Source organism: Mytilus galloprovincialis, chromosome 9 (assembly GCF_965363235.1).
Source record: "Mytilus galloprovincialis chromosome 9, xbMytGall1.hap1.1, whole genome shotgun sequence".
Taxonomy (NCBI): Eukaryota; Metazoa; Mollusca; class Bivalvia; order Mytilida; family Mytilidae; genus Mytilus; species Mytilus galloprovincialis.
Genome location: NC_134846.1, coordinates 38,866,597 through 38,884,382, shown reverse-complemented (window position 1 = coordinate 38,884,382; position 17,786 = coordinate 38,866,597). Strand labels below are relative to the sequence as shown.

Sequence of the window (17,786 nt, the reverse complement as noted above, 5' to 3'; positions counted from 1 at the left end):
TTTTTCCGTATTTTACTATAAAGGGACTTAGTTTTTTCTGCGGGGAAACAAAATATTCACTCTGTGGTTAAAATTTTTAGAATTTTAATAACTTCCTCAAACTATCCTGGGTTTGTACCAAACTTGGACAGAAGCTTGTTTATGATCATAAGATAATATCCAGAAGTAAATTTTGTAAAAATAAAATTCCATTTTTTCAGTATTTTACTATAAATGGACTTAGTTTTTTCTGCAGGGAAACAAAATATTCACTCTGTGGTTAAAGTTTTTAGAATTTTAATAACACTCTTAAACTATCCTGGGTTTGTACCAAACTTGGAAAGAAGCTTATTTATGATCATAAGATAGTATCCAGAAGTAAAGTTTGAAAATAAATAAATCCATTTTTTCCATATTTTACTTTTAAATGGACTTAGTTTTTCTGAGGGGAACCATTACATTCACTCTGTGGTTAAAGTTTTTAAAATTTTAATAACTTTCTTAAACTTTCCTGGGTTTGTACCAAACTTGAACAGAAGTTTATTTATGATCATAAGATTGTATCCAGAAGTAAAGTTTGTAAAAAGGATGACTCTGTTTTTTTCTGTAATTTACTTTTAAATGGACTTAGATTTTCTCACAATCATAAAATAGTAACAAGAGGAATATTTTTATTGATTTTTTTCCTCATTGTTGTTGAGCCTGCGATTAACAGCAAAAATAGGCGAGACACTGGGTTCCGCGGAACCCTTACAAATTTTTTTTACCAATTTTTCGTAATTTTTTGTAATCTTTTACAAAAATCTTCTCCTCTGAAACTACGGGTCCAAATTAAACCATACTTGGCCATAATCATCATTGAGGTATCTAGTTTAAAAAAATGGGTGCGGTGACCCTGCCAACCAACCAATATGGCCGCCATGGCTAAAAATGAAACATGGGGGTAAAATGTACATTTTGGCTTACAACTCTGAAACCAAAGCATTAAGAGCAATTGAGACATGGGGGTTAAATTGTTTTGCAAGTCAAGATCTATCTGCCCTGAAATTTTCAGATTAATCTGACAACAGGTTGTTGGGTTGCTGCCCCTGAATTGGTAATTTTTAGGAAATTTTGCTGTTTTTGGTTATTATCTTGAATATTATTATAGATAGAGATAACCTGTAAACAGCAATAATGTTAACCAAAGTATGATCCACAAATAAGTCAACATGGACCCCTTAAGGAGTTATTGTCCTTTATAGTCAATTTTTAATAATTTTGTAAATTTTTGTAAATTTTAACAAAATATTTTCCTCTGTTACTAATGGGCCAAGTTCATTATAAACTGAGATAAATGTAAGAAGCAAGAATGTTCAGTAAAGTAAGATCTTCACACACATCACCATCACCAAAACACAATTTTGTCATGAATCCATCTGTGTCTTTTGTTTAATATGCACATAGACCAAGGTGAGCGACACAGGCTCTTAAGAGCCTCTAGTTATTTGTTCAGTTGAAGATATAAATAAAAAAAGTTGTGGTATAAGTACCAATGATACAACTCTCCAAATCACAATGTATAAAAAGTTAACAATTTTTGGTAAAAAAAAGATGTCTTTAGCACAGAGCCTTGGCTCACATCTAACAACAAGCTATAAAGGAACCCAAAATGACTAGTGTATAACAATCCAATGTTATAAATCTAAATAAAAAACAAGAAAGAGAAACACTTATGAACTACACCAACAAATGACAACTACTGAACAACAGGCTCCTGACTTGGGACAGGTGCATAAAATGCAGCAGGTAGACCTTTAAGTAGTGAAAAGTGATATTAAGATTGATTTTGGCCTTTCAATTTCTGAACCCTTCAAAATTTTTTAATTTTTTTATTTGATCTTACTGTGAGGTCCATATTTGCAATACTATTTACATGCCGAAAAATCAGGTTTGCTGTTAATGTGACAGCCTCTCCCTATACATGAATTATTTTCATTAAAAGACAAATATGCAAGAATACTCTGATCTACTATGGAAAACAAATTAAATTAGCATGAGAGTGTACATTGTTTTATTAAAAAAAAAAATTCTCTTCAGATGACTGTGAACCTGGTCAGTATTATGATATTGGTAATTCTATTTGTGCACAATGTGAACGACATCACTATCAGGATATGAGTGGACAGGAATTTTGCTATTCATGCCCTCTGGGGATGAAAACTAGTCAGAAAGGATCCAATTCTTCTGAAAGCTGCTATAGTATGTATAATTTATAGTTATAAAGCCAGTTCACTGCATATTTCTACTGATTCGAAAGTCTTTCAGATAACACCTTTAAGTAAGACAGTGCATTACATTTGCAATAAAAACCATACCGTTTGAGCACAGTTTTTTGTCGAGCCTGCAACTTTTGTTGCAGAAAGCTCGACATAGGGATAATGATCATGCGGGCGGGGCGGCGCTGTTAGCTAACTTCTTCAAAGCTTTATATTTAAGACGGTGGAGGACCTGGATGCTTCATACTTTGTATATGGATGCCTCATGCTACGAAGTTTCCGTCAGTCACATGTCCAATGTCCTTGACCTCTTTTTATGGTTCAGTGACTACTTGAAAAAAAGTTAAGATTTTTTGTAATGTTAAATTCTCTCTGATTATAAGTAATATGATAACTATATTTGGTATGTGCGTACCTTGCAAGTCCTCATGCCCGTCAGACAGTTTTCACTTGACCTCGACCTCATTTCATGGATCAGTGAACAAGGTTAAGTTTTGGTGGTCAAGTCCATATCTCAGATACTTTAAGCAATAGGTCTAGTATATTCAGTGTATGGAAGGACTGTAAGGTGTACATGTCCAACCGGCAGGTGTCATCTGACCTTGACCTCATTTTCATGGTTCAGTGGTTATAGTTAAGTTTTTGTGTTTTGGTCTATTTTTCTTATGCTGTATGCAATAGGTCTACTATATTTGGTGTATGGAATGATTGAAAGGTGAACATGTCTAGCTGGCAGGTGTCATGTTGGAATTGGTTCAATGAGGAATTTAGTGTTTTAGGAAAACAATTACACAATGAGGTACTATATTTCCAAACTTCTTTAATAGAAAATAACGCTGACCAGATGTCTACTGGAAACCTTTTTGTAGAATCAATGATAAGCTTTGACAGTTCAGTAACAGACCCAAAGTTATTAGTAACAGATATGTCAAACACCTTGATAACCTCAACCCCAATTAGAAACTCATCTGTAAACAGTACTTTTCGTAATCTACAAAATCTAGATCATTACAACCTAGATTTGCAACAAGAAGTAATCGAATTAAAACAAATGGTTGAATCAATTATCAAAACAATCCATTCAAACAAGCAAGATCAAAGTCTCCCTCTTTCAAAAACTGTTAATTCGTCAACACAAACTGTTAGTACTCAGACAGAAGAACAGGAAAAGACACTGAAGACCCGGCATACTTCGATGCACATTGAATATAGAACTGTTTCCACACAGATCTACAAACCCATTGGATCTGAAGAAAAACGTTTTGACCTTCCTCCACATAATGTAGTAGACTACCAACCAAAACCAAAACCTCAAAAACCTGAATCAGGTAAAACAGAATTCGGACCAACAGATTACTCAAATAACAATACTGTTCCCATTCCCTATTGTATCACTGGTGAAAACAACAAAACCACACTAATAATTGGGAGTTCCATTTTAAAGGGTATTCAACCCCGTGGACTACAAAACACTGAGGTATGTACCAACAGAGGAGCCAACATAGATAGACTGATAGATGTACTACAAAAGAAGGATATGTCAACATACAGAACAATTATTATCCATATTGGTGGAATTGACTTAGATAATGGTGACAATCTCCAAAGCATAAGAGAGAATTACAAAGCTCTTTTATATTTACTGAATATCAAATGTCACCCACATTGTAAATTTGTAGTTTCTGGAAATCTACCCTGAAAAGGACTTGATATGCATAACACGATTGAAATGCTGAGAGACCTATGTGAACAGTTTAACATACAATTTATTGATCATACAAACATATTTTATGATAAGAATTACAATCTTTCTTATTCTTTTTTTCATCATGATGAAATTCATTTGTCAAAAAAAGGGACATCAGAGTTCCTAAGATCAGTCAACATGAATGTTAGTATATTAAAGCATACAGATCAATCATATAGGTATTGTGTTCACTATGGTGAACCAAATCATAATTCAAAATCATGTAGACATGGTAGAAAGGTTCTATGTCACTCTTGTAACAATTTTGGTCACAAAGAAAAATTCTGTGAATTTTATAATTAGGGTGATGGCAAAGAAGACAAAGCCCTACACAATCAAATTTTGAAAAATTCTTTTGAAATTTTAAACTTTAAATTTAAATTTATATGTCAAGAATGTACTAATATTTCCTGCACATGTCTCTATTGTATTAAGGATTTAGTTTATCAGAAATTACAAACCAGCTATTCAAAATCTTTTTACAAATTATCTAAGTATAAGGATGTAATTAATAACTCTGATAAAATGACATCAGCATTAAATCAATTTGATACAACCTCTCAGCAGGTACCAGACCTATCCCTATCTTTGCCATCTCAAGTTTCTCAAGACATAATGTACAAAACAAATAATTTTGTAATACAAGTCAGAGGACACTTTTAGTATTGAGGATTTTTTTTAATTTTTATTTACTTATTATATAATATGTGTATCATGTTTATGTGTTATTGACAATTTTTATCTTGTTGATAAGGATACAGAAAATGATGATCTTGTAACATATGGATTTAACAAATGCAAAGGTCTTAAAATATGTTCCCACAATGTTAATAGACTGGAATGCAAGTTTGATGAGATTAGATACAATCTAATGTCCACTCCAAATCCCCCAGATATAATTGGTTATTGTGAAACTTTTTTGGGTAAAAATACTTCTGATAGAGAAATAGATATACATTTGTACCTGGATATATTTTACAAAGGAAAGATAGACTAACCGATGGTGGGGGTGGCTGGGCTGTCTATATACCGTAACAGAAATGCAGAAACCACCTCCTTTTCTAGAAAAAATGATTTTGAAATAAGTAATATTGAAACTATGTGGTTTGAAGTTAAACCCAGCTATAAGAAATCTTTTTTATTGTGCTTTGTTTATAGGCCACCCAAGTCACTAATTGGTTGGATAGATAAGTTTGAGGATGAGATTAAGATTGCAATGAAATATAATTCAGATGTAATACTTATGGGAGATTTTAACATAAAATTGTTTACAACCCAGTAAAATACCACAAAGATGGTTAACTGCTCTAGAAACTTATAACTTTCAACAGGTAATTAAGGAACCAACTAGTAACAAATGAATCAAAAACTTTGATTGACCATATATATGTCACCAGTTTAAGCATGGTTAAAAAGGCTCATGTTTCTAAATATTCTATTAGTGATCACTATCCAAATTATATGTATGACAAGACAAGAGAAATTGTATGATAAAAAACATTCTCATTCAACAATCACTTATAGAAATTTTAAGACTTTTAATGAGCAAAATTATTTAAAAGATTTAAAAAGTGCACCTTTTCAACATATTGAATTTGAAAATGACCCATCTGTTTGTATTGAAATGTGGTACAACATTTTTAATGACATTTTAAATAAACATGCCCCTATTGTGAAAATGAGGGTAAAAAAAGACAGACAGCCTGAATGGTACAATAAAGAAATCTCATATGCAAGAAAAATGAGAGATAAATATCACTCACTAGGAATGTGGGCTGAATATAGATTCTGGAGAAACAGAACAAAACATATCATTGATACATCTAAACAGCAATATTATAATGATATGATAAAAGACTCAAAAGATTCTAAAACACTATGGAAATGTATTCACAGCCTAAATCCATCTAATCCATCAAAACCACATGAACTTATTACAACTGGAGACCATAAAACAACCGATCATAAAGAAATTGCTAATACGTTCAATAATTATTTCACCTCATGTGTTGAAAAATTAAGGCATAGTAGGGCACCAAGCAACTCAAATTTTAATACTCTTGACAAACTATGTACAAATGAAATTCTTGAAAAAAAGGCATAATAAATTCATTTAATTCCTCCAGTAAAAGTTTCAGAACTATTTGCTGAAATAACTAAACTAGATGTTAAGACATCTTCTGGTTCTGACAATATAGGTCCAAAGATTTTAAAACTAAGTGCTCCTTTCATAGCATCTTCCTTAACATACATTTTTAATCAAATGATTGATACTGGTATTTATCCATCTGTTTTAAAAAATGCCAAAGTAGCTCCAATTTTCAAATCTGGTGAAAAAAATGTAGCTAGCAATTACAGACCAATATCTGTTTTGCCAACATTATCAGAATTAATTGAGAGACATGTATCTAAACATCTGTATAAATATTTGACAAAGTTTGATATTTTACACCCTTCCCAGTCTGGTTTTAGACCCAACCATGCATGTCAAACTGCCCTCATTAATATTATTGATAAATGGCTACATGAAATGAATAATGGAAATATCAATTTGGCAGTCCTCTTGGATTTTAAGAAAGCTTTTGATGTTGTTGATCATGAAATTCTATGTAAAAAACTTCTGGCTTCCATGAAGATACTGTTAATTTTTTAAAATCATATTTGAGTGAAAGAACACAGCAAGTCCATATAAATAATCAGTTTTCTGATAAAAAGTTTATAAATTTTGGTGTTTCACAGGGCTCAATACTTGGTCCCATTTTGTTTGTTTTGTTCATAAATGACCTTCCATTACACAACAAAAACTGCCATACAGACTTGTATGCTGATGACACAACTATGCATACATCAGGAAAGACTATTGAAGATATGCAATTTTAGTACAAGATGATCTCCAATGTGTTGAAAAATGGTGTCATGAAAATAGCATGTTCGTAAATTTCGGATAAGACGAAATGTATGGTTATAGGTTCAAGACAAAGGCTGCGCTTAAATCAGGCAGAAACAGTTCTAACTATTGAGAATAATATTCTTCAAAAATCATCAATTGAAAAATTTTTAGGTGTTAGAATTGACTCTAATCTGTCCTGGACAGGCCATATTAATTACTTATGTTCATCAATTTCATCTAGACCTTTTTTACTCTCTAAAATCAAGAAATTTCTAAATATTGATCTAAGAAAATTATTTTATAATGGTTATATTCTCCCACTGATAGATTGTATTATTTTGGAGTGGTTGTGTTAAAAATGAGCTAGTCAGAATAATAAAATTGCAGAAAAGGGCTGCAAGACTTATTTTAGATGCTGATCCACTTTCATCATCAGCTCCACTGTTTAAACAGCTTGGATGGATGACAGTAGAGAACAGAATCTCGTACCACAAATCAGTTTTGATGCATAAATGCCTTAAGAATGAAGCCCCTGTATATCTCACTGAAAAATTTAAAGAAATGCCAGAAATAAACCAATATTGTTTGAGAAATGCCTCTTGCAAAAATTTACAAGTTCCAAAAGCCAAAACGGAGCTTTATAAGAAATCTTTTATATATTCAGGATCATTTTATGGAATAACTTACCAATATCCCTGAAAAAATCAACCTCAAGTACAAGCTCATTCAAAAAAGTTTAAAAAAATTACTTGATGGAACATTAAGAAGCTGTGCGTTTTTTATATGCATAATAATTTTCACACACTTCTCAAACTTATGATATTGTTGATGCCATTGTACTATACATGTCATATATGAATTTGTAACTTTTACCTGTTAGAAAATTGTATATTTCATAACAATTTTTTATTTCATTATTCATGAATGTGTGTCTGGTTGATATTTTATAATTGTTTGTTATATTTCATTGTATTTCATGAGGGCCTCAGGGGAGATTAGCTTTATAGCTAACAGAGAAACCCTCTTTAAGGCGAAGTGTACGTAATTGCACGCCTCTAGCGGAATACGGGATTAAACACGTTCGTCGTTAGTTACGCAAGTTATCTCTTTACTCCAGGAAAGGACACACGAAAGAGAAACTACTTTCTGCGGTCTATAATGAATCCAACAAGTACGCCTGTGCTGTCTTAAACCTCATAGAAATTATCTAAATAACTCCAATTAGAAATCACAGCATTCTGTACGTTGTTCTGTGTGCAGCCTGACTTTAAAACACTGTTGTTTTTTTTTTTTGTTTTAGACGCGTAGGAGAAGGCATTTCGTGTTTATGATATCAACAGAGAAAAAAAACGCCTCACAACAAAATTATAAACAAATAAACAAATAAACATGTAACAATTTTTCTTCTATTGATATCAAATTAATTAAAATGAATTTAGATTTAGAATTGACCGAACAATATCGTTTTAAAAAGCCGTAGTCTTGAACGAAAAACACAGTACTCAACGTAAAGTTTTATAATAGGTTACAAATAATTAATGAAAGACGTGTGAATTTAATTATTTAATTAAAAAGACGTTAAAATGTTCGTATTTTGTGCAATTGAAAATTTAAGGACATGATTTATATTCATATATATAAGAAATCAGATGATACCAAGAGAATGATTTGACCACTAGTGCAAAACTTACCAGTCGGAAGAACAAAGACGGAAAACAAACAAAAAATAAACAAATTATGCCGCAAAAATTACTCAGTAACTTAAAAATTGTCTCACTCTAACATTTATCTTAAAATAAGTAAAATTATGTCATTCAACTCCCAGTTTTCAACTTTTTCTACATGTGCAAAAATTAAACAGGTGTCTTCTATTCCGTCCGCAATTTATGGGAAAACTAAATCTAAATTTAGAACTATATTGAAATTGAAAGTACACATGTAAAATAAAATATAACATGTCATTTCTTCTTTCACAAATTCCAATTTCGAAGAGATATATAGCGAAATCTGATTTCTTTCATTGTGCCTGTGTGTATCATTCAAAATCAAAATTAGAGAATGTAATTTTGAAGTATCAAGTCTCAATTCAAGATTATGAATGAATAGAATTATGGGGGGGGGGGGGGGAGGGTAGGATCTTTATCGGAACTCCGGGATCGGGTGTTTTTAAGCTCGGGATTTCGGGATTGACCCTTTCGGGATCCGGGAATTCTATTTCCGAATTTTGGGTGGTCGGGATTTAAATTTTTTTTAATTTGGGACCTCGCCGGATTTCGTGTTTAAAAGCCCGGGATTTCAGGATCTGGTTCCCTCCTTCCCTCCTCCCTCTATTATTGTTAAAGAAAAGAGGTCAGGGAAGTTTTGTGATACTTGTAACTGCAATTTGATATTTAGTGGAATGAGAGGTGAAATGTGTTCAGACTATTACATTTCGATTTTTTTTTTTAATTTAACCAAAGTTTACTGCAAGGGGTGTTTAACGACCTCGATGATTATCCATGAGGATCTCGCACTCGGTCAGCTCTAGGTTTTCACCTAGTTCATGATCATACAAGAATTGAGAAGCCTGTGGTTTACTAGTCTTATAATATGAGACTTTGGAGTTCATATAATTTACATTCAACATTTTTTATCGAATATTTCAAGGCTTTTTGACTATCAATGTTGACCCCCCTTTTTTCCAATTGATTGGATAAAATGAATGGATTGCCGCCCCTATTTCAAACTGAAGTCCTATAAACTGACTGGTATTCGAATTTGTTAAAAGAAATAATTAGTATCTTTATTGATTCAATACCGTAATGCCGAAAAACAGTCATTTGTTTCAGCGAATTCCGAACAGCTAGAAATATATTCCCGAGTTTCAATTTGAGTAACTCGAATAATTCAAGCCCTTTCCATGTCCGATTTTCTCCCACACGAGAAATGTAGCATTCGTACATCAGCTGAATAATACGACTGAATTATTCGGGTTACAATTTGTGTAAATCGCGAATGCACATAAAAGTTAAGGTCCAGCCCGACTTTCGGAAATGGACTGTTGTAGATTTCAGATTGATTTCCAGAAATAAAAATCGTACAAAAATTTTTCACGCAAATATTCGTCTTCAGACGTGTAAAGTTATACAAAGGTTACTAGCCGGTCTGGATTGTGATAAAAAGAAGCGCATGCAATGCATAAAATATATAATGTCGTGGCTCAGGGATGTGTTGAATTATAGAGATGCTTATGCGGCACAAAGATAAGATTAATTTACCCAAATGTACTAAGAATTACCACACAACTTAAATTTACTTAAATATTGATTTGTTATCCTGTGCCAGACAGATGGCTGATATTCTGAGAAGAGACCTTGATGAAATGAAGTTTTATGGGAACAAAGATTTTGAAAACACGTCGCAGTGTTTAGATTTTAACAAAAAATAAGGCACCAAGGTCGAAAATAGTTCTAGTTCATAATGAAGAAAATGTCAACCGTTTTTTTTCAGTTCAGTTCAGTTTTTTGTATAATCCTCCATTAATTGTGGAGCACTACCCAAAGGGTATAGTTTTAGCAACTATGTACACCTTAAAACATAAGGAAACAATTAATTATATACAGATGACTGAATTTAGTTATAATAATCACTAAATAATAAATATCATAATTAATTCATAGGATTGTCATTATAAAGTTTTAAAAGATATATAATAATTCATATGTGCTGGGTTGTAAGAAAAAGTTAAGAAACAACTGCATATATTTACAAATAAGAATTAAAATGGTCTCAAATTAAAATTACTTATAATTATTAGTTAAGAGTGCTATACACTACGTGGAGAACTATAATGGAAATTTTATTTTATAAGACTTATGTAAAATGGTTCTAGCTTGTCGATCTCCGCACGCACCCGAATATAATAGACAAAACGTAACATAAAGAACTAAAGACCAAGCAACACGAACTCCAACATAACGGTATATATTTCATACAAGTAAAGGACTATATGAAGCGTCGTAACTGTTGCGACGACGTCAATAACGTTGTCGTTGTTTTTTGTTTTTTTGTTTTTTTTTTACACTCAAGATTCAACTTTAACAGGGTATAGCTTGAAAAGTAGCACGGTTGCTAAGGACTTTCTTTGCACCAATCGATTCCTCCGACATTTTAGAATCGCCTCATAAATTAAAAAAAAAAATGATTGTCTAATGAAATAGAAAATCTTGGAAATGTAACAATTCCTGCCGAATTTCACGATTTTCCCTATATATCCTTTGTAATTTTGGTGTATGATGCTGTTAACTTCAACAGCTCATATCTCAAAAACGAAAACGGTTACCCCCTTTTTTTATTTCATTTTCCGATTTATTTTTACAAGCAGAATCTACATGTAAAATTAAAAAAAAATCCATTGTGTAGTTCAATTACGTACACTTCGCCTTAAATAAAGAATTATTATTATTATTATCATCTGACCTTGACCTCATTTTCATGGTTCAGTATACGTAGTCAAGTTAAGTTTTTGAGTTTTGATATGCTTTTCTGATACTAATTGCAATAGGTCAACTATATTTAGTGTATGGAAATATTTTATGATCTTTTTGTTAGTCGTGCAGGTTTTATTTGACCTTGACCTCATTTTCATGGTTCATTGCTCAGTGTTAAGTTTTTGTGTTTTGGTCTGTTTTTCTTAAACTATAAGTAACAGGTCAAATATATTTGTTGTATGGAAGAATTGTTAGCTGTACATGCCTGCCTGGCATGGTTCATCTGACCTTGACCTCATTTTCATGGTTCATTGGTCAATGTTTAGTTTTCTTGGTTAATTAAGTGTATGTGACAGTTGTAATGAAGCTTTATATTTAGGACTATCAACATAATATCAATGATTAGTAAAGACGAGACATTTCAGCATGTGCACTCTTGTGATTACCATTGCACACATTCATTTTACCTTGTAAACACAGGTTAATTAAGGAAAACACATGTGCCGAGTTATACTTTATATTGTTTTATTTCACTAGATATAAGAAGAGTATAAAAAAGAGCAGATTTATTAAATGCAAAAAATATATGTGAACAAAAGAGGATTGAGCAGAACCAAATCATACTGTTTCTCAAAACGTTAAAAATCATTTCTTCAGTATAAATCAGCCTAGAATGTAGAGAAGTGACATACTTGTTTTCTTTCTCAGAGGATTGTGATGCTGGAACTGAACTACAATCAGATGGATCCTGTAAAGTATGTGAAAGGGGTTTCTACAGGACACAGGAAGATGATCAGTGTAAAAGTTGTGAGGATGTAAAGCCAGGAAATACAACAGAAGGAGAGAAATCAGCCTCAGCATCTGACTGCAAAATAAGTAAGTTTATAATACATTGTAATATGAATCTCTTAAGCCTTGGTCACACCTTAACGGGTGCCAAACAGATAACTTTTTTTCAATCCATTGATGTCCGTTAGACATCCGTTAGATGTCCGTTCATATATGTTGCCTGTCCATTTAACTTACGTTTTATCCGTCGATGTCCATTCTGTCCGGTGGAAAATTTTGTACCTTACTCATCTGTTTCGTTTTCGTTTTGTATCCGTTGGAGGTCTGGCAGATAAATTCACCAACAGACTTCTACCGGACATTTAACATATAAAACGGATGTTGAATGAATGTGAAACACTTCTACTGGAGATATAACGGATAAAACGGATGATGAACAGATCTGAAACGGATAAATGTCAATTGAAAATTTCGTCTCAGAAATGCCAATTATTGGTATGTTGGATTTCTTAAGGTTAAGGTTCTTATTATTCTTAATAGATCTTAGAGTAAGGGCACGTCTTCATAATCAAGCAGCTCTTATTCAGACCAGACACTCCTTGGTTGCATTTTGAAGAACAAACCAAAACCAGTTACACAGAAACATTTTGAATATTTATGCGATTTACATGTATTATTATTGTCGCCTTTAATTTTTCCTTATATCGTGTTTATCCCTTTTATCCGGTACGCTTCCGTTAGGTGTTAGTTTTATGTGGTACTCGTCCGTTGGATGTATGTTCCACATCTGTTCTGTCCGGTACGTTTCTGTTTCTCGTACGTTGCATATCCAGTTTGTGTCTGTTACGCATTCGTTACGTTACGCCTCTGTTTTTTTGGGTCAGTAGATCAACAGACTCCCAACGGATAACATTTTTGTCAATGGACAATTTTTATGTTCATCCATTAGGCGTCTGTTCGTGCTATCCCGTAAGGCTTGACCCAGGCTTTATATTTAAAAATTACATTATGCCCCTGTAATAAAAATGATGTTTTTACCCCTTTCTGTCCTCTAATCAATCTGTCCCACAAAGGGAACATGGTTTCTTGTATCTTGTTTTTGGGGAAAGACGGCTTCAAGCCGTCAATCCCCTATGGGATTGACCAGAGTGACATTCCCTCACATCATTCATTTTGTTTTTATAGTGTGGAAAACCCCCCCCAACAAATCTTACTTAGATTGAAGAGAAGGAGACCCAGAAATGAATAGTTTGACTTTAAACACTTTTTTACACATTTCCCTTGTTTCTGACGAAATTATCGTATCTTGAGCTCTCCTTTACACTATTTACGTTTCTTTTACAATCCGGAAAAATCAGTATGACGAGATATTCTAAATATATCCAACCTACATTGTATTTTATAGTGACGTCATTCTTGGAATGCCACACTATGCAGAAGCAGGGATATCCTTCACTGGTTATTTAAATCATTCCCAGAGATCGTGCACTAATTACAAATTGGTATTTGCTAAATCTAAACATAATATTGTTTGCAACTTTCAAAGTAAACAAAGATCGTGGGGTTACATGAGATAGGGGAGAGAAACGATTTTATTGATTTTTTTCTGTAAAAATTCTGTTTTGAGAATCTTTCTCCAATTCAGGAGCACCTCAACTGATGAGTAATTATCCACTAAAATAAAAGTTAATGTATTTAAACACTTAAAATGTGACATTTCATTGGATTAGTAGTCTTCCATTAAAACTAAATTTTTGTGTACCAACATAATCATTGTAATGGTAAAAAAAACAAAAAAAATAAAATTAAAAATGTTGCATTTTGTAGTTTCAACCTATTTATTCATGAAATTTACAAATATTTCAAAGTTAGCATTTGGAAACAAGCTTCACACAGTTTACATCAATCATCTTGTTTTTTATTAGTACCTGTTTCCCTGTGATGAGAGTTGTAACTGGGAACTTTATCAATGGAAATTTAAAACTGAATATATTTTTCAGTCCACACTTTCCTAAGAAAAAAATTAAAAATCCAAGAGTACTGTCACAAAAAATGGAAAATGGCCCTAGCCTGCAGTTCAGTGGTAAACAATCAAGATATCAAAAAATATTGTAGTTGTTGTGAAATGACAGAATTCAGTTGAATTTTAGATAATTAACTATCAACTTTAATCAAATGTTTAGATTTAGAAGATGCAGATCTTTTCCATTGGTCCAAATTGAATCCTAAACTAAGGAAATGCATTTACATAAACAACAATTGATTTCAATATTGTCAACCTTTCTGCATGTTCTAGCTGTTCTCTTTTATCATTCTTTATATGAAGACTATCAAAAGATACCCCCCCCCCCCCCCCCCACCTTTCCAAAAAAAATTAAAAAAATAGAAACAAGGGCCGTCTTTCCCCTCAGAGCTATTCAGCTCTTTGATTACTTACGGTTTTGAGCTAGAACTTTATTGTAATACAGATTGTTAGAAAATTTACTGAAGTTGCTCATATCATTTGATTTTCTTAAAAATGTATGGAACGGTATCTACTGGGATATGAAATCAAACAGAAAAAAATCGTTATGGATTTTACCTCAGGGTTTAAACAGTCTTCAGAGGTTTAGATTGATGGTAAATTAGATGTTGATACAATTCCATTGATTTGTTTGGTTCCGATGAAACTTGAGTATTATGTAATAAATTAAATTTGAGAGTTTTAGTAAACTTTCTGGACAAGATTTAGTAACTTGTGCCATTTTAAGATAGGAAGATCAAAATGAATAAATTGACCTGACAAAATAGATGACATTTATCACATTATAACTTGGGAACTATACCCCTTATGATAATTGTCCTTATGATATTTTCTGTCAATTAGGTGTTTAGTATGCAAATTGTCAAAACAGTTCAAAGGATAGCTTATAGCTAACTGACAACGCTTTTAAAAGATACTCAGCTGACAAGAATCTTAATTCATATAAAAGTATGGTAGATCTCGGAAAAGGGGGAGGGGTGACGATCAATGCTTTTGAATTAGGACTTATGGTTGGATCCCCCTTTTTAAAAATGGCTTGATCTGCCCTTGAAAGCAGAGTAAAATACATTGTAATCACCTCTTTACATTGTCTTGATTAGTTGATAGACAAAAGATAGAGCAAAATGCATAATAATGAATAGAAACTTTTTATCATAAAAAGAAAACATATAACTTTGGATTTATTGTTTATATTGATTAAAGTTTAGCATTTAACAGTTACAATTGCCATGAAATTGGGAGAGAAAATGATAAACATGTATTGTTATCTGCTTTTAAAATGGCCGGGTTGTTTCAAATCTCAATTATTTGCCATACTTTCTTTAGAAATATGTTATGCTGGAAACTTTCGTAATGCAACCACAAATGAGTGTGAGATGTGCCCTTTTGGATGGTATCAGTCAGAAAAATTACAGGATGAATGTGAGGAGTGCCCAACCTCATACACGACAGATGCTTTAGGAAGAACCCATATAGATAACTGCACTTGTAAGTAGAAAGTACAATGATGCCAACAATTTAACATTTTCTGTGAGTTAGTTTATAGTTTACAGACTTATATGATTGAAATCTTAGACCTAGAGTGTTGAAAAGAACATAATTTAGATGGTACAGTAGACTCCACCTAATCGGATATCTGCTAAACAAATATATCAGCTATTGTAATATTAATTAAAAACACCAAACCCTTCTTCGCCACAATTTTCCATGTTTTCTGCAAAAAAGAGGGGTATACTGTTTAACTTCTGTCTGTGCATCCATCCATCCATGAGTCTGTCCGTCCCATGAATATTTTCGTCACATTTTTTATAGGAACTACAATACAAGGGTTTCTGAAATTGGGTTTCAGGGTTTATATATGTAGGACTCTAAAGTGCGTTGGGGACGCTAAAGTATGATGGTCACGTTAAAGGGCGATGATCTACGCTAAAGTACGATGCCTACACACGCTAAAATGTGATGGTCCGCAAAAGTATAGACGTAATAAACGTACTATGGATTATGACGTGAACAGTCTTTTATACAAACAAAAAGCAAATGTGGGTTTTTTTCGGTGCTAGAAGAAGGACTTTTGTCCTGCAGTCGACCATCTTACTATACAAAAGTATACGCATAAGTATCCTTTAGCCTGTTTTTATTTGAAGCTAACGGATACATTGAAATCATTGTTTATGTTGCACTTAACTTTGCCATCCCCGTTCAAATATTGTCAATTTTAATGAAAAGTAAAGTCGGTAAAATAAAGGTATGTCATGTTTCCATGCATAAATCATAAACTGTCTGCTAAAAGATTAGAACGAATTTTGTATTTGTAATTTACAATGACGACTCTGAGAGGAGATGTTCACATTACTGTGGAGACTGTGGACGGCAAGCTACACCAATTATCCAAACATGTGATACCGGCCAGAACTAAAAAGAACATATACAGGATATATAGATTTGTGTCACACCTAAATTACCATTTTAGCAATTATTACGTAGTTGTTCTTCTTAATTTAAAACAATGATCACTTAAGCCTACTGGTAATTATAAAGCCTATCAAATATGTCATAAAACCTTGTACAAGACTATTTTTTGGTGGAAGAAGACTTCAAGTCTTCTGAAGACCTATGGGGCAGACTTTAAAATCATTGCACCACCTCTGTATGCCGCATCTGTTTCTGTGTATTACAATTTCAAAACAACTTCCGATTCTTGACACCGATTTTTACACATGATTAAGCATCTGAATCACTTAATTTGTAGATTAGGATTGAAAAACAATCACTATCGTAAATATGTACCCTTTTATTTATGTAAATTATTAGATTCCATTTCATCTACATGAACGTTATTTGTTTACTTGTAACCGGATGTTTTTAATGTAGATATTTGTAGTGATGAATTGCATGAGATGCATGAATTTGGTATCGGGACAACTCTGGTCTGTTCGTCCTGAGTTCTTTCTCCCGTATAATACGTTCGCCTTGTGTTCATTCTCTTTACTCTTATCAAGGACGTTTTATAATACGTCCTTGCATTTATTAAAAAATATTAATATTAAGGGTATCCTTAAAAAAAAACCTAAAACACGATTTAGTGAAAATCATCTGTTCCTTATTTTGTTCCCAAGGTAAGGCAATCGTGTTCAGCCAATCAAATTCTGTGTTTTTTCATGATCAAATTAATAAACCAATCAAAAACGTTTTCTCTGAAGATTATTCTAACATGCTAGATTTTGAACTTGTGTTTTTTTCATCTAGTTGTAAAATCGTGAACATGGTATGTGAATTTTCATCTGCAAGGGGGTTCTTTCACATCTTAAGGATAAAAGTATGGCTGATTGACAAAATTCAATGATGCAGTACAACCATAAAGATAATAAATAGTATTTTTTTCATTAATTTATTGACATAATACTAGTTGTAACATATGTTATTTTTGTATTCAATTAAATCATTTAAAGCACAATGTACTATTCTTTTTTTCACAAAGACCAACAAACAGGTTGGGACCCCCCCCCCCCCCCCCCCCCCTTTTCCCCCCTTTTATGAGTGATGTCCCTTAAATGAGGGACTAACCCTAAAACAAGGGGTCATTTTACTGTTGAAAAAAGAAAGAAAGAAATTTTTTAGGATTTTTAACTCA

At 32.6% G+C, this 17,786-nt stretch overlaps 1 protein-coding gene across 1 annotated transcript in view; it reads left to right on the top strand.

Moving 5' to 3' along the window:
- LOC143046550 (uncharacterized) overlaps positions 1 to 17,786 on the top strand; it is a 237,860-nt gene that overhangs the window by 178,484 nt on the left and 41,590 nt on the right. The window contains exons 55-57 of the mRNA XM_076219708.1: positions 2,059 to 2,220; positions 12,052 to 12,219; positions 15,482 to 15,643. Coding sequence (XP_076075823.1) covers positions 2,059 to 2,220; positions 12,052 to 12,219; positions 15,482 to 15,643 — 492 coding nt within the window. The remainder of the gene's footprint in view (positions 1 to 2,058; positions 2,221 to 12,051; positions 12,220 to 15,481; positions 15,644 to 17,786) is intronic.